The sequence below is a fragment of the Ursus maritimus genome, unplaced genomic scaffold (genome assembly GCF_017311325.1).
Source record: "Ursus maritimus isolate PB19 unplaced genomic scaffold, ASM1731132v1 scaffold_2, whole genome shotgun sequence".
Classification (NCBI taxonomy): domain Eukaryota; kingdom Metazoa; phylum Chordata; class Mammalia; order Carnivora; family Ursidae; genus Ursus; species Ursus maritimus.
This window is the reverse complement of record NW_024424452.1, coordinates 50,974,250-50,997,512: the sequence shown is the minus strand read 5'-3', so window position 1 is coordinate 50,997,512 and position 23,263 is coordinate 50,974,250. Positions and strand designations below refer to the sequence as shown.

General features: G+C 38.2%; 1 protein-coding gene and 1 non-coding gene across 2 annotated transcripts in view; both read right to left on the bottom strand.

Annotated features, from left to right (window-relative positions):
• Positions 1 to 23,263, bottom strand: part of RAB3GAP2 (RAB3 GTPase activating non-catalytic protein subunit 2) — a 102,957-nt gene that overhangs the window by 38,936 nt on the left and 40,758 nt on the right. Inside the window, exons 7-19 of the mRNA XM_008685680.2 lie at positions 23,133 to 23,234; positions 22,108 to 22,207; positions 19,786 to 19,884; positions 12,957 to 13,105; positions 11,914 to 11,993; positions 11,678 to 11,767; positions 10,205 to 10,344; positions 8,243 to 8,459; positions 7,539 to 7,682; positions 7,241 to 7,323; positions 6,832 to 6,896; positions 3,446 to 3,536; positions 1,487 to 1,614 (exon numbers count right to left, since the gene is read on the bottom strand). Coding sequence (XP_008683902.2) covers positions 1,487 to 1,614; positions 3,446 to 3,536; positions 6,832 to 6,896; positions 7,241 to 7,323; positions 7,539 to 7,682; positions 8,243 to 8,459; positions 10,205 to 10,344; positions 11,678 to 11,767; positions 11,914 to 11,993; positions 12,957 to 13,105; positions 19,786 to 19,884; positions 22,108 to 22,207; positions 23,133 to 23,234 — 1,488 coding nt within the window. The remainder of the gene's footprint in view (positions 1 to 1,486; positions 1,615 to 3,445; positions 3,537 to 6,831; positions 6,897 to 7,240; positions 7,324 to 7,538; positions 7,683 to 8,242; positions 8,460 to 10,204; positions 10,345 to 11,677; positions 11,768 to 11,913; positions 11,994 to 12,956; positions 13,106 to 19,785; positions 19,885 to 22,107; positions 22,208 to 23,132; positions 23,235 to 23,263) is intronic.
• LOC121104086 lies at positions 17,823 to 17,954 on the bottom strand. Its single transcript, XR_005836464.1, has one exon. It is a non-coding gene; the product is annotated as a small nucleolar RNA SNORA36 family (small nucleolar RNA).

Below are 23,263 nucleotides of genomic sequence, written 5' to 3'. Positions count from 1 at the left end.
GATTTAGAGAGATCAATGACACCATGAAATGTTCCAATGTCAGAATTATTGGGATCTCAGAGGGGGTAGAGAGAGACGACTAGAAGGTATATCTGAACAAACTGTAGCTGAGAACTTCCCTAATCTGGGGAAGGAAACAAGCATTTGTGTCCCAGAGGCAGAGAGGACCCCTCCCAAAATCAATAAGAACAGACCATCACCCAGGCATATAATAGTAAAACTCAATAATCTAAGAGCCAAGGAAGATATCCTGAGAACAGCTGGGGGGAAGAGACTTCTTAGGTAAGGAGGGAAGAATATCGGAATAATGTCAGACCTGCCCACAAAGACATGGCAAGCCAGAAAGGGCTGGCAAGACATATTCAGGTACTAAATGAGAAGAACATGCAGCCAAGAATACTTTATCCAGCAAGGCTGTCATTCAGAATGGATGGAGAGATAAAGAGCTTCCAGGACCAGCAGGAACTGAACGAATATGTGACCACCAAACCAGCCCTGCAAGAAATATTAAGGAGGATTCTATAAAAGTAAACCCCAAGAATAATTTAGACCAGAAATTTATAGAGACAATACATAAAAAAGATGTTAGAATGTGTAAGTGGTTTCCAGTACAGAAAGTCTTTCATCTTTCTGTTTAAAAATTTTTATTCACATATGTATATTTAAAATAAAAGGTTTCCACTTCAAACTTCAATTAAGTTTCAGATACACCAGATAATTTTTTTTTAAGTAACATCAGTGACTTGACAAATCACTAAAATCACTTAAATAATAATTTTCCTTTAGATGAGCGGAAGGCATGGACCCTAGAGGCAAGCAACCTGTCCAGACGGTTATCTGACAGAAAGAGAGAACAACCTTTATCTCTATTCTCTATTAAGGAAACTATTTCTCTGTCTGAAAATAATTTTGCATACATGCCCCAGAAATGAGCAATACTGCATTGGAATGAAGATTACAAGGTACTGCCATTTTCTAAATGTTTTACAGAATGAAAACATAGAAATTTACTATAATTAAACACTTCAATGTAAGACAGAATTTTTCTTTTTTAGTATTTCATTATGTAGTAGACAACAGAACAAGCTGTATGAGTTTGTTCACAATAGCACCACAGAAAAACCAGTCTCTTCTGTTTGGCAAAACCTTTTTTTTTTTTTTTTTTTTTAAGAAATTAAAGTTTTGCTACTTCAGCAAACTGAATATACTTTAATTGGCAATTCTTGTCCAGTTACGCTGTCAGAAGCAACCTTAAAAAATGAGTTGACAGAAACCAAATGCTTCTAGGACAGTGAAAATGGATTAACAATAAACTGTAATACCTTAGCACAAATAATATAAATTAAGCACTAAGGCACAGAGAGCCAGCAGGAGGTCTTATAAAGAAAATACACCTTTACACTTCATAAAAATTCTCAATTTTCTACTTCTTTACTATTAATTAAAAAATTAAAAATAACCAAAGAGATTATACAGAATTACTTACATTATCCGAGAATGGTGTGTCTGAATGAAAATCAAGGGAATTTAACTGACTGACGGACTCATAAAGATGGAGTAATTTCAGTTTATTGGCACAAAACTGTAGCAATCCTTCGTCAATAGACTCAAGCTCTGAAAGGTGGAAGAAAAAAATACGTTGAAGAGATATATTTCACAAACTCGTAAAAAGGTCTTTCAATAACATTCATAGTATTATATACTTCTCTGATGTTCTAGTCTATTAAATACTGAGATACTTAAGCTGTAAGAGATTACTAAGATAATTTTTCCATCATGGAAAAATGTCCAAATTTTTAAATGAAATAAGGCACACTACTAGCGGGGGGGTGGGGGCCGGGGTAGGGAGAGAAAAAGAAGAAAAAAGACAGAGCTATCTTAGCCTAATACTCAAATTTTTTAAAACATGATCTGAAAACGGCTTTGAAGATATTCTCCCTTACCCCATAATACATATGCTGCCTATTCTGCTCACAGACAGAGGACAGACGAATAGAAAGCTGCCTGGCTCTTGTTATCATGGTGGTTAAAGATACCAGAATTCAAGCACAAACTCTAGACTGTAACAGATCTATCCTCAAGGAAGGCTGGCAAAGAGACCAAAGTACAATTCTACTTAACATTCTCCATCAATCAGGGATTTTTTTAAGATTAATGCTAGAGAAATACTCTCTATATAATACACTCCCACTATCATAATTATTTAAATATTTATCATCTAATATAAAACAACTATTCTTTTAAAAGGCAGGAACTTTATCTCCAAGAGCTGGTATAGCTACAATAAAACTTAGCATATTAAACAGGTGAAATTTTTAGGAGTCTCAATTATGGGTAGAACTTGAAACTGGTGATGATTTTATAGAATTCCAACAGTGGTATTTGGTTCACTCTCAGCCCAGTGCAAGATAAATTCTGATTCAAAAAATTTTGAGATTTTGGTAAAGCCTTGAGGGATGGGGGCGATTTATAAGCATACTATGCTTTTTGAAAGAGGTATTTCTAACAAGTTGTAGATACTAAAGAAATTCACTATTTTCCAAAAGTCAGCTCTAGATATGTGTTGAAAAAAAATCTCAACATTAGGATGCCTGAAGTCTTGAAATGATCTGTTCATTAAACCACTTTAAGTTGGCTTAAATATAAATATAAAGCTGGCTTTATATAATTAACATGACAAGCAAAAAGTCACAGCTAGATGAAGTCCGCACATCACACACTTCAATTTAACTGATGTTAGGTATTCAGAATAAATTGGATTTTGCTGACTCAGCTGGATAGAGTTAAAATCCCATAGGTAGTTCTTTTCAGACAAATTTTGAACAGTAAAAAACAACCAGCAAACTCAGAACTAATAATTCATTCATAGTCCAATTTTGGAAGTCCCTACTGTTCATGAGGGAATGGAAGGGGAAAGGTGGATTCCATACACTAACGGAATGTTAATTCAAAGTGTACTTTTTTAAAATCATTATCTCAGTCAAAACAAAATTATTTAAAGAATGCTGCATCTACAGAAATCGCTCTCCTACCATAGTTAAATAAAAGACAGTGAAAGCAAGAAAGCCCAGCTGTTTTTTTGCAGACCACCAGCTAACTTTCTCTCCTCATGCTGCTGTCTTTCACACGTGTACGACTGTATCACAATAACCACTTCTCACCATCCTATACTGGTGTCTTTCCTCACAGTAGAAAGATTTTAAAGAAAAATATTTACAGAAAGAGATAATATATTCAGAGAAAGCTCAGATGAACACCAGCTGCATATACCAAATAGGGAATAAAAAAAGTCTCCAAATACTAAAGGTATGAAATAAGTTACCTTATTTCTTATAGTATTTCCACATTGAAGTAACAGGATGATATCATAAACAGGCACAGCTTTTTATAATCAGAATTATAAAAATTGAAGACCAGAACCTCCAATCAGTACAAACCCTATTACCTTGATTTTTTAAAGTGTCCATTAAAGTCTGAGTGATGTTTCTAAGGCAGGAAAATGGTAATCGTTCACTTGCCAAAATGCTTTCCAAAGCCTAGAAGAAAGATATTCAGCAATTCTAACAATTAGAAGGCAACGATTTTGTTTTTTAAATTTTATATTTATGCAGACACCTTCACTTTCCCAAATTTCCAAGGGAAGCTCCATAGTTAAGATGTTTTAGAGCACATACCTAAGAAGGAGAGCGGCATCATACGTATTATGTAATCGATTTCATCTCATGGCAAAAAGTCCAGACTCAGAATGAAACAACTAGAAAGCAACTGGTATTTAATAGAATGGCCAAGATGAAACAAGGACCACGATAAAGCTATTCACCAATAAGAAGAGTGTAAGTCTATACTCACAGCCATAAATGAAAAGCAGAGGCTGTTACTGTTGTGTCAGTGATAAAATCTGACAACAACTTAATTACTGTTTAATGACTGAATTTGAGCATGGCCAGGTGAATATATGGGCCATGCAAGGTATATATAGGCTCCCTACCTCACCCCATCTTCCTCTTCCTGCCCCTTCCCCAGGAGATACTTAAGAGCCTTCACCACCAGCTCCAAAATCTCTCCTTATGCCTAAAGCAACCAACCATCGAAATCACCAATGGGTAGACACATAAGTTAAAGTTCATACTTACCCTTTCATATTATAAGCCCATTAAGCTGGCTTTTTATTGATGAGAGTAAATAATTTCAAGAGTAGGCTGAGAATGTAGCATGAGACAAAGACTGTAACACAACCACCTGTGTGTGTGTGTCTGTGTGTGTGTGTTTGTAAGAAATGGGTTCCGAGGGTGCCGCAAGAGGGTGGTCAAGCCCCTGATGAGGCCACTGCATGGTGGATATAAAGAAAGTGACTGAAAAAAGGAATACACCCAGGAAAATGTAACTGTCTCTCTTCTGTCTACCATTACACAAGCTAGCAGCTGGCTTACCTATTCATTCACTCTTCCAAAGCCTAAACTGTTTTTTTCCTTTAGTGTTGAAAACACCTACACAACACAACTTTCAGTATTAGCTTCTCTAGCAATTTTTATAAAATTCATAGTTTCACACACGATTCAGTAGTATAATAATTTTTAAAAAGGTCAAGAAGACAGTTTGTAGTACACTGAACTTTCCCGATTTTGTTGTTCCAAGATGTAAGAGAAGAAAGAAGATGGCATCAAAATGAGAAGGCTTGTTTGGGTTATAGCCCTCCCTTTCTACCACGGTTCTCTAAACTACCTCTCTTCAATGCCCACCTTGTTAAAGGAATGTCATCTTTCATAACTGAGACTTCGCCCTGAGGAAAATGAGAACCAATTAGCCCTGTCAGTGGAATGGAGAACTTGATTAAAAGTTACAGGACTTGGGGGGTGCCTGGGTGGCTCAGTCGTTAAACGTCTGCCTTCGGCTCAGGACGTGATCCCAGGGTTCTGGGAACGAGCCCCACATTGGGCTTCCTGCTCTGCTGGAAGCCTGCTTCTTCCTCTCCCACTCCCCCTGCTTGTGTTCCCTCTCTCGCTGGCTGTCTCTCTGTCAAATAAATAAATAAAATCTTAAAAAAAAAAGTTACAGGACTTGGGCGCCTAGGTGGCTCAATCAGTTAAGTGTCTGACTCTTGATTTTGGCTCAGATCATGATCTCAAGGTTGTGAGATCGAGCCCCACATCAGGCTATGCACTGGGTGTGGAGCCTGCTTAAGAGTCTCTCTCCCTCTCCCTCTGCTCCTTGCTACCCTCCTTCTCTTAAAAAAAAAAAAAAAAAGTCACAGGGACTTGCCTGTTCTACAAAATAAGAAAATATTTTTTAAAAATGACTGCAACAGGGGCGCCTGGGTGGCTCAGTCGTTAAGCGTCTGCCTTTGGCTCAGGGCATGATCCCAGCATTCTGGGATCGAGCCCCGCATTAGGCTCCCTCCTCCGCTGGGAGCTTTCTTCCTCCCCCACTCCCCCTGCTCGTGTTCCCTCTCTCGCTGGCTGTCTCTCTCTGTCAAATAAATAAATAAAATCTTTAAAAAAAAAAAAATGACTGCCACAGTAAAATAAAAGGGGATAAAAAGAAATCAATATTCACTAAATTCTCCCACATATCTAGCATTATTTTAGTTGTTGTGGATTATGAAATTGATGTATTTGGTGAAGTCCCTACTTGAAGGAACTTAAAAGAGGTAAAAAGAAAAAATTGGTGAGCTATGATTCATGCACATGAAATAATTAGAGAACAAGTAGCCATTAGCTATCCAGTTCTGACTAAACGCAGAGTAGGAGTTCAGAGGTATCCATGGGGACTGAAGTGTTGTGTAAGAATTTGTAGTGAGAACCTGAGCAGCATTATGAGGGGTTTGGAGAAGAGGGTGCATGTAAAAGAAATCACAGTGAGTTGTCATATTAGAACCACAAACCTGGCAAAGGGCAACAAGTCTGACCATTCCATGGGATGCTGAGGCTGTGGCAAACAGGCCCTCTTACCCAGTCCGAGTGGGAACAAGTGGGGAATAACATACTTGGTGCCAGCATTTTGAGAAGCGATCTTTCATCAACGAGTACAGCTAGAGAAGCTCAGGACCCTACAATTCCCCTCTTGGCTACAAACTCAAGAGAAGCTCTCACATATGTGCACTAGGAACATAAAGATACGTAGTATCCTATGTACAAGGATAATTCACAGTATCACCGTAATAGAAAAACCTGGAAACAGCCTAAATGCCCACTGACAGGAACAGCGTGAATCAAGTACAATGGCAGACACAGTATACATTCACTGTAGCTTCGGGCATCAACAGGGACGTCTCAAAGAAACATAATGTTGAAGGAATGAAGTCACAGGAAGGAGTCATGGAGCATGACTCCACTTATATAAAGTTTTAAAAGGCAGAAAACACCATCAATGTTTTAAAGGAGCCATACAGAAATAACACAACTATTAAAAGCAAAAGAGAGAGAAACAAAAAATTCTGAACACTGGTTACCTTAGGACTAGGAGAAGGGGCTTGAGGAGGGATACACAGGGCTCTTCAGAGTTCCTGGTAACATTCTATTTCCTAAGGTGGGTGGTCACACACAGGTGTCCATTATTATTCTGTAGTCTGAATATATGTTATGCATAGATGTGTGTGTTTCAAACATGCATACACGGCTATGGTAATGTTACTTAATTTCTTTAAAAAAGGAGGAAAGGAGAAAGAGAAACGGGAACTTCCATATGTGAATGTAAAAAGGATGCATGAGTAAAAACAGGAAAAGAAGAGGTTAGCCTGTCATGTTTGGAGGGAAAAAGGGAAATAAGCACTTTCTTAAGAGAAATATGTCCTAGCTACTCAGCAGGGAAGTTCACATTATTATACATACTTACTTGTTTCTTGGTTGCAGGATACTTAATATCAAGAATTAATTCCTTTATTTGTGTTTCAACCGAATCTACAAAGAGAAAATAAACCAAGGTAAACTTTTCTATTACAAGATAAGCTTTATTCTAAAAGCTGAATGCATATTTGTAACTATCAGTCAATCTAAAGGACTTCTGGTTTCTCTCACATTATTGTTTTATGGTTACAAATTTTAACATCTCCCAAAGGGCATGCCTCATATTTACAGAGCAATTCCAGTAAAAAATATACATGATTATTGCACCTCATCTTATTTCCAGGAGTTACAACAGCTCACAAAGGAACTGAAATATTTTGGTTGCTGCATTTAGAATATGTTATTAGTTTAGAAAATGACATAAGAGGACGCATTATTGTTTTTGCTAAAGGACGCACCGAGGTTGGGAGGTCTTGTTTTCAGCAGGGAGGCCAGCTTCTTCACGAGGTGCATGTCCTTGGCTCGTTCGCACTTCTTGTCGCTAAAACAATAAATACAACAAATTCTTACAGAATGTGAAATCACTTTCCTTCTAAGTCTGACACACTCCAACTCTCTTCTCCTTCATATTCATCCTATTTAACTTTAAAGATACCTGTCTAAGGAGAAAAACAACAACAACAAAATGGTAACTACAGAACAAAGAGCAAAATAAGGGATGGAAAAGTTAGGAGAGGGACACTGGATGAATCTTACCTCAGTGCTAAATGGAAAGGAACATTTACTGTTTTCACACTTCCAGACACTGGATCAACAAGACAGATCTGATAAGTCTGCGGCTGCCAACTCTGACTGGTAACATTATTTAAGCCCATTATTTTATAGCCAGGATACAGAAGCCTGGAGGAAATCGCAAACCAATACGGTAAGAATATTAGAGAAAAGGAGAAATGCCAAAAATGCTTTTATTATACTAGGGACTGCTATGTTATTATCAATTCAGGAGCACTAATAAGGCTTCATTTAAACACTAACTGATACCAAAAGCATAAGTAAAACAGACCCTGACTGAGTTCTGCCTTGTTAAAATGTGCTAGAAAATGAAAGGACAGTCAGGCCTATGTAGCAAAGGCAATCAAAGCCTTCCCTCACTTAACATCACCACCACAGGAATCTGGACTCTCCCCTCCTGAGCCGCCACAGCATAAGTAAGGGACAGGGACAAATGGCAGCACCACAGGTAACTTTATTAAATTCCGTAGCGTATCATGGCCTTTTCAGTAAGATTTTTTGTTATTAAATACTTAATCCTTAATTACATAGCGGGCACTCGCAGGGAAAACCGTAACAAAGAACACTGCAATTCTCAAACAACTTGCAATCTAATAAGTAGCTTTAATAAAGACTTGAATAAAAGCATTCCTTTTTGTAACCAGGAAATGCCAGGGTTTGCAGCTTACCTGCAGTGCTTTCCCACGTTGAAAGCTCCCACTCTAGGTCCCTGCTGTGTGCTCCACACTTCTAAGATTCCCCTTCTTGGTGCATAGATCACAAGGAACTGAGCTACTCGGCTTGGACCCTGAGTATTTCCAAAGGGGGAAAAATCCGCCTTTTCTGGTACTCTTTCGTGGAGGTCCTCCACAATTTGGATCCAACCGATCTGTGCATCTCGATACCCTTGGAGACCGAGGAAAAGGGAAGGTCATTCGTTAATCTAGGGTCGGTTGTAGCCTTCTGAAGCACTCTGGGATATTTTAGCGAGGGGTTTAAGTTATAAAAGTACATTATCTTTTTAGTATGAAATATCTTAAACAGAAAAGATAGTAATTATAATCAATACTGAATCCATTACCAAGCATTATTAAATCTTAGTATTTTGTTACATTTGCTTCTGATCAGTTTCTTCAAAAAAAAAAAAAAACAGATATTGTTACGGCTTCATGAGTACCCTTCCCCAATCCCACTCTCTCCCCTCCTCTCTTTAAAAAAATTCTCGTCCTTTAAAAAATTTGGGGAAGGTTACCAGGTTTGGATTTTAAATAAAAGTCCAATTAAAATGTAAGAGAAAGATGAACTTGATTTCCTGCTTGTCAAGTCCCTTGGTGCTATGCAGACAGGGAGAATATGGTGCAAGGTGGTGGCAGCGAGCCCCAGCCTATGAGAGAGAGATGTGGCTGACACAGTTCTCCATCTCAGCGGGGCCCTTTCCACATGCAACTGACCCCTCTTTTCCAAATATGGGGGAAAACTGCACCAGCTGCAGAAGGAAAAGCAACGATGCCAGCAGCAAGATCACTACAGTGGATCTGGACCAGCTGATATACCTATGTCTTCTATATTCTGGAAAAGTCTTGCTGAGAACCACCCTTCATGTTATTTCAGAAGGAGAAATGATGTATCTGCAGCACTAAAACCAGTTCTACAGACACTTAAACATGTAACAGGTAAACACTGCAGGAATTCTCTGGCAAGAATGTGACAGTGATCTCAATCTGTCCAGAGTAACTCAATGTCCTCAAAACCATTATTCCTCACATTGCTCAGTACAGACCAGATTGCATCATAACTGTGGTTTCTAACAGTAGTCTGTGCTGACATGTTACTATTCCTGATGATTCCAAAATATGCACTCTCCCTTCTTCCTTGGCCAAAGAGATTTTATCTTTTTCAGTGCGCCTACCTACATATTTTCAAGTCTTCCTTATAGTTAGATATGACTATGTGACTAAGTCCTAGTTAATGCACTGTAGAAAGAGCTTGGCAGGAAATAATCTTCAAAGTGGACTGGATCAGTTGGTAGTTCTTCTTCTTCCTTTCTTCCTTCCTGGAATGCAGACAAGAAGGCTGGAGGTCCAGCAGCCATCTGAACCATGAAATAACCTTGAGTGGGGAAGTTCGAGAAGTGAAACTGGGTTCCTGAGGATGTCCTGAACTTGGGTCTTTTATTAGCAGCTAACTACAGCTCCTAACTGATTCAGTACCAAGAAACTTAAGTAAATTGATAAAAGCATACAGATGTGGAAGTCAAGTCAGCAAAGATGGGTTTTGCCATCTTTAGTTTGAAAGACTTAGCATTCTAGATTTGAAGAGAACATCTGACTTAAATGTGACCTTAGGAAGTGGAATGAATGTAACGGGCAAGAAACTGACTTCAGGAATTTGACAATGACAGTGAGAACTGAAAAGTACACAAGGAAGAGATTAAAAGGGCGTATAAATTGATCAAACTTAAAGGATAATTGACTACTAGATCAAGCATTACTGACATGAGTTCATGTTAAAAAAAAAAAAAAAAAAAAGACAGCACAAACATAACAAACTAAGCAATGTCGTCCACCAGAAGCTAAAGGATGATAATACTGCTCAACTATTGGGGTAAAAAGCAAATTAACATTTTTTTCTGGATTTTTATAAGGAAGTACCTTTCCACATGCGTATTGCAATTCCTCTAGCTACATCCAATAAAATTACTCTGCCAAAATCATCTGTTACTGCTGCCAGTGTGTTACAGGGAGACAGACATATACTTTCACCGTGGCGTCTAGAATCTGGAAGTCCAAATCTGATTTTAAAAGAAAATAAAAAGCTCAAATCAAAATCCAGTCTAGAAAAAGATGACAGAACCATGAAATGCATAAACAAAGTAGGCCAAATTTGTTTTTATATAAAGAAATACAAACCCTGCACGGATTAATAGTTAATTTATTACCTAATCACACCAGACATTTTGCAACACAAACTGCATTAAGAAGTTTCTTCCATTATAAAATAAAAACACCTAAGTTTTATTTCATAGATTTTCTATATAGATATCCAATCTTATATTTTGAGAATATCAAATATAACTATCTTTTCTTGATTAACTCTTATATCATAGGAAACAGTACCCTCACAACCAATTTAATTTTGGAATACATGGCTCCTACACAGGCATCTTTTGTCTAAGTTCATATTTCTAATCTCTTCTTTCTGCTAGATATCATATCCTGCTGACATCACTGTATCTGCCTGAAGAACTTCCCCTCTTCTAAACAATTATTTCTCATATGTTCTTGGTCTAGAACCAATCTTACGGAACTGTAAGACGAAAGGAAAGAGGTCCTAAGAAAGGAGCAGGTGCACTTGCTGGGAGGAAAGTCCCTGAGACAAGGTGCCCCAATGTTGTTAATCTATTTGGAAGCACAGAGCCATCTGGCTTACTTCTTGATTCTTCAGTGAATTTAGAAAATATGAGCTGTTATCATATTTTTTTAAAAATGAAAAAAAACCTCAGAGGATCATCTTCGATAAATGTTAATAACACGATTAGTTATATCTCTTGCTGAAGAACATCTACAAGGCGGGGAGGGCTCTGTTTCCCTTCACGGTAGTGTTCTATATTCGGTAATAAAAATGATTTAAAAACAAAATCAAACACAAATCACTCTCTCTCCCCAAAACCTAACAATTACGCTATCCTACAGCACAACTAAAGTAAACAAAAAAGCACAACCCTGCAATCTGAAGAGTGCTTGAATGCGTGGGACTCCTTGTTTTTACGTTTTTTTAAGAAATCACTAAACACTTTTTAAGTTTATAGAGCTTACTGACAACCTAAGCTCTTTAAAAAAATTCAACAGCTCTCACAAAACAAATTTTCTTGCAACATAAGCTAAGGTTATAGGTATTTGTAAAAAAGCACACTCGGCAAATACACACTGAGCACCTACCATAGGGGACAGGGAGGCAACCGTGAACAAAACGGGCAAGAACCACTCTCCTCCTGGAGTTTACACTGTGACAGGAGAGCCAAAACCTCACGCGATCCACAAACCAGCTAAGCACATCGGAAGACCGGGAATTTAACAATTCGCTTTTTAAAGCAGGAAAATCTGAGAGGAGCGCAACAGACTTGCCTGACAGCTAACGGGGTGGCTGGCTCCACCTTCGGTTTCTGCTTCTGCACGGCTTCTTCCTCGTGCTTGCTCTTCCAACCAAGCCAGCCGCTGAACAGAAAGAAAATGGGGAATAAAACAAGCGCTCCCAGCATTTTAATGAGCAGATGACCAAAACAGATGTTAAAACCCAGCAGATAATTGTACAGATAAGCCGATAATACAGATAACTGTACACGGGATTGTGATGGAATTACCTGGCAGCGTTAAATAAAGCAGAAGTGAGTTTACTCGCGACCGCCAGCGCCACATGAGACAGTAAGGGCTGTGTGCTCCCCTGGAAAATAGGACTCGTGAGGGAGAACACTGAACAGCTGACAAAGAAACAAAACGTGCTTTCTACACAAGGCTTACTTTTAAAAGTTCTGAAAAGCTGTAAAGCCTGGACTAGCAAAAATACTCAGCATCTTTCAGACCCTATAATAAAAGCTTTATTTTAGGAGGTAGCAATATAATCAAAAGTTTTAACTCTACAGTTTAACAGTAAAATCGCTAGTTGTCTATTTTGTGTCTTCAGGATTTCCCTCCTTAAATTGTAATTAGTTTAAAAAGTTTAAACTAGGACATTAAGATGGCATTATTCTAGCAGGGCTATGGATTTCCTATCTACACACAACTGGCTCCTGTCCCTCTTTTTTTTTTAAATTTAAATATATATATATTTATATATATATAAAATATATATTATATAAAAATATATATTTTTATATATAAAATATATATTATATAAAAATATATATTTTATATATAAAATATATATATATACACATTTTTTTTAAGTAAAGAGATAGTTTGGACAATTCTGAAAAGGCTGATTTTTTTAAGCGAGAAATAAGAGACACCAAGTCCAGCACCTAACAGCCCCCTATTCTAGGAACCAATTTCCACCACTTACATCAACCATACTTGGCAGCTTTACGACTCCTGATTTACTCAAATCCCTGGCGGGCCGACATTCCCAACCCTGAGCTGCTGACGACTACATCAATATTTAAAGACAAATCACCTGTCCAAGAACCTGGGGCATCAGAAACAGAGAAGTCTGTTCTACGCTGACTTTAGTTCCTTCTCAGTTCACCTAAAGAATTTAGAAGAAAGTCAGCGGAGACTAATTTTAGCTTCCAATGAAACTTAGAAATGCAAATCGCCGAATCTTTCTAAGGCTAACTCACAATACCCAATTTGTAGACAAGTTGAAAAACCAAGAGAGGCCTCACTCAGGATCAGTGAGGAAACTTACCTCTAAAGCATAGAAGAAGCCAGTAAATGGATTGGACCCGACAGTGATATACTGTGACATGGCGGGTGGACTGTTTTTAATTGCTGCGTTAAATCCACCTATGTTGGAGGCAGTCTTCATTTGGTCAAAAGGGGACAGAGTCATAATACCTATTTTAAAACAACAACAGCAACAAGACGTGAGCGGAATGCTTAAATTTTTATGTCAATTCCACTGGAAGACACAAAGTGCTTCGTTTTATTTAACAGATAAAAGTCATTTTTAAAACCGACAAAATCAATGTCATAAAATATTCATAAGATATTAAAAGTGCCATCTAAGCCATAAACTACTACAAAAACAAAATTTAAATATTAATTTTTTAACAGATACAAAATTCAAACAGTACAAAAAGTATAGTCTGCCTAGATCTCCTGGTATCAATCAGTTCTTAGAGGCCCCAACGGAAACAGTCGCGTATGCTGCTTTTCAGAGATGTCGTACATACGTAAATGACAGCACACCAGGTAAATGGATGTGTGCCTTACTTTTTTAATTAATTAAAGAGCAAATAGACATGCCTCATTCTTCTCAATCACTCAGAATATTCCACTGGATGGCCATACTGTAACTGATCTGACCTACCGATGGACATTTAGATTGTTTCCCATCTTTTGCCACTACAAATAATGCCGCAGTATCTCTCTCTGATATGTCTTTGTGCACCTATAGAAGTCTATCTGTATGGAAAATTCTTATAGACAGAAGTGTGGGCCCAGAGGGGATCATGTTTTGCAAATTTTATTAAAAATTGTTATATTGCATTCCATAGGGGTGGTGCTAATTTACACTCCCACCAAAAAGGTGAGAGAGCACCTGTGCTCCCATACCCCTCCCAACACAGCAAAACCAAACACTTTCAAACCTTCACTTTGTAGTCCAGAAATCCCCAACCTTTTCTAAGGAAGAGTTAACTTTTTATTACCCCAAGGCTCTAAGAGCAAAAGCAGACAGACTGAATGCTGGCACCCACATGCCTATGTGGAGTAGCAGAGGACAACCAAGGCCATGTAAATTCACCTGGGTGGCAGGGAGAGAAAGACAGGGGAGAACAAGCTTAGAGATCTAGGAAGTAAAGATGTACTGCTAAGATTCCAACCTATGTGGACTCAGGCACACGTATGGTACCTGGGTACCTGTCTTCCATGAAAACACCCAGTTGCGAAGTTCTGAACCCAAATACACTGCAGAATGGAACATGAGTTATCTTAATTTTCATATATAGGTGTTGCCTCTACTTTGCCTGCAAATGGTCAAAAAACACATTGTTCTGAAGAAGATTCCTGGGAAAGGAAATACTTTTAGGTAGTTCATGAGCAAACCATTTGCTGGATTTAGGATTAAAATGTTCAATAACTGTTGCAGAAGTTGGACTATGATGAAAGATCTGAATGCCTGGCTCACATTCATGAATGAATTCATGATTCAATATACAAAATGTTTTTACTACATGATAAAAATTAGCATAAGTTTGAGCCTGACTCTACCAGAATGAAATCAGAGGGTGAATTGTGTGGCATATAAATTGAAATTAAAGCTTTAAAATAACTTCTCTCCATACTCCCACATGCTATAGGTGAGAGCATAAATTGCTACAAGCTATCCAGAGGACAATTTCCCAATATGTACCCAAAATTTTAAGCTGGTTTATTCTAAAGAGATGGCTGATCAGTTCTTTTCATCCTTACCACTGTGATCTTCCCTTTCCCACAATTTCAGTCATCCACTTTCAGTGCCACACACACCTCAGATCCTGTTGTCAACTCCATAGCCTTTGAAACCCTGTTTCAAGCATACCACCTTTTGACGATCACCTCTTAGCTTTCCATCTTACTGTAGTAACCCCCGTAATAATTTCACAATTTCATCAAGAGTTTCATTAATCCCACTATTTATTCACTATCAAGCAACTTCTGCATTCACTTCCCTTCTTATCTGGCTTAGATTTGTGTTCCATCATAATCATTCTCTTGCAGACACCTACAATTGCCCTGTGTCTCTCTCACATACTCACCTGGCTAAATCATAACCTGGATGACCTAAACTTGCCGCATTCTCTGATGTTTACAGCAGAAGAGCCGATCATTGCCAGGAAAAAAAAAAAAACACCTGGGTTTCAGAGTAAGGCTCTCAAACAAATGGGCATCTAAGACCAGCCCCAAATCCTACTGTCCTCGTCGACCTCCACCCCCCATGCCTCCATGACACTCCTCTCCTAGTCTACAGCTTGCTGACTACACCCCTGTGCTGTTGGCTAACACGCTGTCCTGCTCTCTGTGCTGCACCAAGTGGTGGGATCTAGAGGATCGGTGTCTTAGCATTATTTTTCACTGACTTAAGGTAAATGAAGATACAGCTTATTGACAGCCCCTCTTCCTCCCACCATATCCTTCCAATACACACATATTTCAATTTTTTATTAAATTCACATTGTTTTCATTAAGAATGATGTAAATATTACTCACTGCTGAGACAAGCTGCCTACTGTAATTACATTTCCTTAGATGTGAGTTTTTTTGTATTTCCTGAACATCTGAGGCCTTTCCACACTTTGACACACCTTAGTATAAATATTAACATAATTTATATTATAAATTATAATTTACAGAAAAATACCTATTAAAACATAATATTTAAATAGAATACTAATTTGAAATGTAATTTATTAAATATTAAACTATTGAGTATTAAGAACTGAATATTAGCACTATTAAAATATTTATAGTAATTTAAATCTTAATACAAATTTCCATAAAATCAAACTCACTGGATAATTTTCTAGGTCTATTATAGTGGCTAAAGAATTATTTTAACAAAATAATATTTGAGCAGAGACCTGAATGAAGGGAGAGAGAGAGCCATGTGGCTACGTGGGTAAAACTTTCCAGGCAGCAACAATCACAAGTGATCTCAAGTGGGAGGATGCTTGGTGTGTCTCAAGAACAAGGAGACGAGCATTGAGGAACACACGGAGGGGGATACTAAAGAATGTATGGTAAATGACAATGTCAGGCATGGTACGCCTCTGTAAAGCCTTTGGATTTTATCAGAAATAAGATGGGAAGCCACAATAAATAACACTTTGTGCAGAACAGTGACAAAAACAAGACTTACATTTCAAAAGGATATTAGCTACTAACCGGTGAACAGATTTTAAGAGAGGGAAGAAAGGAAGCAGAAAGACCAGTTAGAATATTTTTTCCCTCAACAGTTCAGTCAAGACATGATGGTGGCTCAGACCATGGCGTTAACAGTGATGGAGATGAGCAGTGGTCAAACAGGTCTACTGTGCGGGAAGAGACAAATGGGAGGCTTGATGAAAAACATGAGAAAAAGAGGGTTCAAGGATGACTCAGAATCTTTTGGTGTGAGCAACAAATGAGATGATATAGAAGAAAAAAGAAGGAACAAGTTTGGGGGAAATCAAGAATTCTGTTTTTGATATGTTAAGTTTGGATACCCAGGTGGACAAGTTCATAGGAGCTGGAAAAGGAATATGAATTTTAAGGAAGAGGTCAAGACTAGACATAAAAATGGAGATGCTGTGATATAGTATCTTGTTCTTGGGTTTCTAATTTTAGAAAGTAAGGGTGGAAACATTTCTTCTTCGACCTACTCCAATCTGGCTTTTGTCCTCACTGGTCCACCTAAAGTGCTCATATCAGACTCAGTGAAGAGCTCTATGTTGTCAAATCCAATGGACCTTCTCCCTTTCCTGGATTCTATGAAGCATTCCACAGTCCACCGCTCCCTCCCAAATTTTTATCAGTGATCTGGACTTCTTCCCTAAACTTTAGACATGTACGTCGAACTAACTACTTGACACCACCATGTGAATGTGTAATTGTGTCAGAAGTTAACCTGTAAAATATGTAACTCCGATCTGTCCACCTCAAACCTCTTCTTATTCTCATTTTAGTATGGTCTGATCATCCACTCATTTGCTCACATACAAAAACTAAGAAATCCCTAAAATAAATAAAATAAAAACTAGGAAATCCTTGAATCTTTCCTTTCTCTCATTTCTCAAATCCATCCCTCTCCAAGTGCAAAATATATCTTAATTCTGTCTACCCCTCTCCAACTCCACTGCTCCCACCACAGGCAAAGCTGTCATTCTCCCCTCCCACAATGAACTCCTTCCTGGTCTTCCTGCCTTTACTTTTTACCTTACAAGCCTCTCCCTAAGCAGCAGGTCAGAAGGATAATTTTAAACAGCCCGTACCGAGACTCCATCAATGACATGCACCATATTTAGAACAGAATCCGAACTCCTTACCCTATGTGATCTGACCCTAGTCTACATCTCCAATCTCACCTTGTCCCATTGACCCTTACTCTTTACAATCAAGTCATATGGACCTCCTTCCTGTTTCTCAGGACTCTGAGGCTCCACAGGCTTATCTCTGTGCTGCTTTCTCTGCCCAGAATCCTCTTCCTATACCTCTTCACGTAGCTGGCTCCTTCACACCCTTTCTGTCTCAGTCTGAATATCACTTCCCTGGAGAGACCTTTCCTCACCAGTCTACCTGACATGCCCTCTCTCTTTACTCTCCATCATAACCCTCTGCTTATTTTCTTCATGACACATAACATTCTGATATTACCAAATTATTCATCTGGTTCAACTGTTCACTGTGTGTCTCCCTATCACTAGAATGTAAGCTGCATCAGGGCAGGGTCCTGTCTGCCTTGTATTTTTAGCTCCAATATTAATTAATACCTTGGACATAATAGGTATTCACTTATTTGAATGAATTCATCAAAACTTTACATAAAGATGTACATGCAAAATAAAGTCCACTGTACCTTTTTTTTTTTTAATCATTTTGTAGGCTGGGAGATAAATGAATAGAATAATATTTTCTATCCAATCATTTTTCCTAGCCTTTTTCAATGTTCCAAAGTTCAATTAACAGAACAGGGAAGCTACCCTGAACTGAACTCAACACTTTGGAATTTTGTAGCCAAAAAGTAGAGACAAACTGTCTACCAGTAAAGTGCTGATTGCAGAGTATTCCATAGGCAAACTATGCAACAACAAACAAAGAGATCTGTGTGTCAGGTATCTTCTGTCTGACCCTGAGGATTCATACTCCTTCCTTTTCTCCCCACCCACTCCCAGGGGCCAGTGTGTGTACGTACATTATGCTGACCTCCACTTGGGTTCAAACAGTGGGAAGCCTCATCAGGAGATCAAAGACAGAAAGGAAATTGAAGTCAGGATACCTATTTCCCTGTGACATCTGTGCAAAAGTCAACCTGCTCTTAAGATGCTGATTCTACTCATCATCTGCAAGTTCTGGAACCACTCCAGGCCCTCACCCCATCTGGCCTAGGAGTGGTTAACAGCTGGGCTGCTAAGAAGCCCTGAGATGCTACACTATCCCTTATGGTTCCCCTACACCACATCTTTCTAAATAGTTTCTCTATAAATAAAACGTGTTTCAATTGTCCTATTTCAAGGGTGCCATCTGTCTTCTATTACGACCCTGATAAAAATGTGTACTTAGCAAAATTGACTGAAAGGCTCTTTAAATACATTGATTAGAAAAGGGCTATAATATAGCTGGTATGATATAACCCTATTTATGAAAACCTATTTCTCTATATAACCATATATATATATTGCACACGCATTTCACGCACAAGTCTGTAAGGAGGCTTACCAAAATGCCAACGGTGAGTATCTCTGGATGGTAGGGCTTAAGGGGATATTTTTTCTTTTTCCCTTTATACATTTATGTACTATTTGAATTTTTTAACAAGCATATATTGATAAACAGAAGAAATAATTTTTAAGTAGCATTTTCTTTTCCGCCCCCATTTCTACCACCTTAATTCAGAAACTGACTACTTCTTACCAAGATAATTACAGCTTCCTTATTCCACCTAGTTTCTAGTCTTGACCCCTTCATTACAGCCTCTAAAAACTTCCACCAAAGTGATTCTTCTAACAGGCTAAGTGATAACACCATTCTCTCACTCAGAATTCTTCAACGGCTCTCAATGCTGCTAGGAGAAAGATCTAAATTCCTCTGCATAGCATACGAGGCCCTGCAAAATCTGAGTTCTATTTACATGCTTGCTTGCCAGCTGTCCTCAGTGCCCATTAGTTTTACAGCAGGAAGTGCACCTCCACCCGCCGGCCTGTGCACGTGTCGGCTAGATGGCTCCTCTGTGCTGCTTCTCCTCGTCAAGTCCTACTCATTCTTCCAATGTCAGACCACAGTCAGCCTCCTGCCCCCTACTTCCTCAGTGTCAGGGGCTTCTCCTCCGCTCCCACTCCCGCTGGCCCCTTCATCTACTACTGCTGTAGCACTGCAATTATTTTCACATGTGTCGTCCAACTCAACTTGTGCTTCCTGGATGAGACCATGTCTTCTTGTTTCTGTGTTCCCAATGCCCAATAGAGTGAGTCTTCAAATATGCTTGCAAGGAGAAATCTGTTTTTATCTATATTCTGCTGGTCTAAAGGTTATATTTTTAGAAGACTTATCTATATGGTAATTACACGGATTAAACTCAACTGCAAAAAACAATTTAGAGAAATAGTGAAAGACTTAAAACTGTTCGATACTGCTGCTAAAGACATAATTATTAAAACTGCTACCACTCCTTAAACATATATACCTATCATAATCCGTAAGTCTGGAGTGACTTCCAAATGTCTCGCTAAAGGCAATGCATTTTCTTTTCACCTAAGAATGTACATTTCTAATAAATGAGACATAGCAATTAAAAAGTAAAAGAAATGAATCGCATTAAAATTTGAACTAGTAATGCTTACCGATACTAGCATGATCAATAATGGTGTCAATATCTTGGAGACCCCATTTCTTATAAGCTAATGGTGGGGGTTGTATGTTCTCATTGCCAGATGCTGCAGCTGTTAAAGACAAAAATCAAACAATCCAAACTTTAATGGATGAAGTTTTACAAAAAGCCATTAAAAATAGAATAACTTGATTTATTACTCTAAAATTTAAATGGTAATAATGAGGCAAGGCAATGTAAACAAGGTTAAAATGAACTTTATTCATGCCGAGACAGTATGTGTAAAATGCAAACATTAAGGGTAAGTTGACCGTCACAAGAGATTTCTGGAACATTCGTGTAATCGGAGAAGACTATTAAAAACCCTAGACTATTACTAAACATTTAAGGTGAATTCAAACTGCAATTGATGACAAATAAGCAATTTCTTCCCCTTGAGAAAGACAGTGGATAAAATCCTGGGAACAGCTACCAGTGCCTTAACTTGGTGAAAAACTAAAAACTTGATGACAGACGCCTGGCAGGAGCACACATATAGCAAGGTCTCTAAGGCAAGTAACCAAGGCCAGCCTTGATAGAAAGATATAATAACAGCAATAGCATCACCAAAAAGAATTAATAAAATGCCCATCACTGCTCAGTATTTCTGACTAGTGAGTAATGAAAGAAAAAGCGATATTATACCTCTTGCCACAGGTTCAGGCATAAGGTCCTAATTATCAGTAAATTCTCAGGCTACATATTAGAATACAGCTGGGGGCGCCTGGGTGGCTCAGTCAGTTAAGCGTCTGCCTTTGGCTCAGGTCATGATCCCAGGGTCCTGGGATAGAGGCCGGCATTGGGCTTCCGGCTTAGCAAAGAGCCTGCTTCTCCCTCTGCCTGCCACTCCCCCTGCTTGTGCTCAAGCTCTCTCTCTGACAAATAAATAAATAAAATCTTAAACAAAAAAACCCACCTAGCAAACAAGAAAACAAACAAAAAGAATACAGCTGGATTCTGGTTGTTTACTCCAAAAAGTACTGTAATAAGTGAAAAATATATTCCTCTAAGCACTTCAGATTTGACAGTAAGGCCAAGAAAAGAGAATTTTCTTACATGCAGAAATAAAAAGCAAGACAATTTCTTGGCTATGCAATCAGAATTCTTTTTAGAACAACTTACGATAAGAGGGCACTAAATGGCTTCCTTCCTTCCTAGGAGACAAAATGGCTTTATGGTCTTAAACATTAAAAAAAAAACAGGAATTCAAAAATAACAAAAATTAAATGGCTGACAATGCCAATTATCTATTTCTAGTTTATTTCATTGACTGAATTCTTACCTGCAGAAAACTGCCAGTCTCTATAGGCCTATATATTAATGGTGACTACTTTAAATGATCAAGATAATGATGCTTACTATGCCTAAATTTAAATAATTTAAAAGATTAGGAAAATAAGTATAAAAATTCAAACAAGTTCTGGCCTAACAGGAAAGCATGCACTATTAAAGACCCACATAACCAAAACTTCAGAAATTTTACCAATCACATCAAAATCTGCAAACAAGACAAACTTTGTTTTAGGGCCATTAAGGCCCCTCTATCCAAACCCAGAAGAAAAGGAGGAAGTCTACACTAGTCCTGGTATTTTCACTGGGTTTAATTAAGGCTTTTCTAAAACTGGGATTTTAAAATTGATGATGTGTTTTTCTCTGGCAGCATTTTTGCTGCTTTGTGGTACATAAAACACTAGTGCGTCTACAAACAATGGCATCTTGAATTTGATGAAATACAACTCTGCTCTGTATCCTCTTCCAAAGAATGTAAACACTCAGTAGCAAGAGTAAGAACTCTTGATTATTTGTGCCCTTTTCACCCCAAGTCTGGAAATAACGTAGTTGCCCATATACACATTGTTCAGACCCCTAGTCCATTCTAAGTGTTCCAGGTTAGCAAAAAGAAGCTGGTGTTGAGCCCCTGTTGGGTCCTGCCTGCCAGGGGAAAACGCCCCCTGCACACAGTGGTATCTTTACCCTCAGCGAGGATGGAAGCAGTGCAGAATCACAGGATTCGAGTACACCAGCCCGAGAGCTACTGATCTAGTGGCTACTGATCTAGTGAGATATTTGGTTCCTTCACCCTAATATGTATAGAGTGTAGATCTTTGGTCATTGCCTTTATCTTACTAAGCAATCTACCCAAAAATGCACTCCCATCTCTACGGTAGCAGGGTTTTGTTTTGTTTTGTTGGTAAATCTAGCATAGAGGCCTTTTTAATGTAGAGCACATGTTTAATTCTCTAAATAGGTTAAATTGAGACGTTAGAAGTTAGATACGTCTTGCAAAAAAAGTTACCTTTTGCTACCTGATTTCGACAAGCACGAAGAGACTGAAAAAGGCTAAATCCATCAATGGTCACAATGGCAACTGGATATAAGATACTCAACTCCTCATTCTATTAAAGAGATAAGAAAGAAGAAAATAACACATTTTCATCATTGCTAAGCATATCTACTTTTGTAAAATAGCAATTGACTAGGTATTGCTTTGTATTACTGATTAACTCACTCAAAGGTATTAATAGGAATTAGACTAGTCTCTCTTACTAGATTCTCTTCTACAGCTCCAGTTCCCATAGCTCCAGGCCATCTCTCATACAATTTAAGTCCACATAGGTACACAATACATGCATCTGTATACTTGAAACCTTTTGGAAGCAGGATAGTAAAAAAGAAGGAAGGCATATTTACATAGATTTGACGATGTATACTGTGAGCCAAAGAAGAGCACAGTAGTTTGTGTGGCTCTACAATTATTATTATTATTATTATTTTTTACTGGAAGACCATCAAATTCTCACAGCACCTGCAAAGTGAAAAACTGTATATTTGGAGAGACTTAGATAAAAAACAGTATTATTTTCTGTCCAAATCTTCAGTTCAGTGAATCTATTTCCACTATAAACAAAAACTTCACCCCCTTTCTGAGAAACAGGTAAGTACAACATAGTGGCAGTATTAAAAATAAAGCCGGAACTTTTTTCTTTTATGGTGTATAATTTTGACACCTAAATCCAACTAAAAAACATATATACCACATCTGTGCCTTAAGTCACTCTCAAATTTCAAAAATAAACTCTTTTGGACTTTCTGACTAAAGTGTTTTATTGTATTGTAGAACAAAACATAGGGTATTTCATTTAACAAGTAAAAGAAAGACTGGGGTTCCTTACTCAGTTATAAACAGATTATATTTCTAGAATATGACAGCACAGCTAACTATGCCACAAGACAAAGATATCTTTAGGTTTCCCAAAAAAGAGAGATAACACAAACTTCAAGTAAAGCCATGGTTCCTCTGAACACAATCGTTTACACTACCTGTTCGGTCACGCCAGGATGTCGTGGGATTTCGTAGGTCCTGCACTTCAGCTGTAGTACGGGGTCTTCATTCAGAAGCTGTGCGAGCAAGAGCACACCGTTCTAGGAGGAAGCACAGAGAAAAGCCCGGC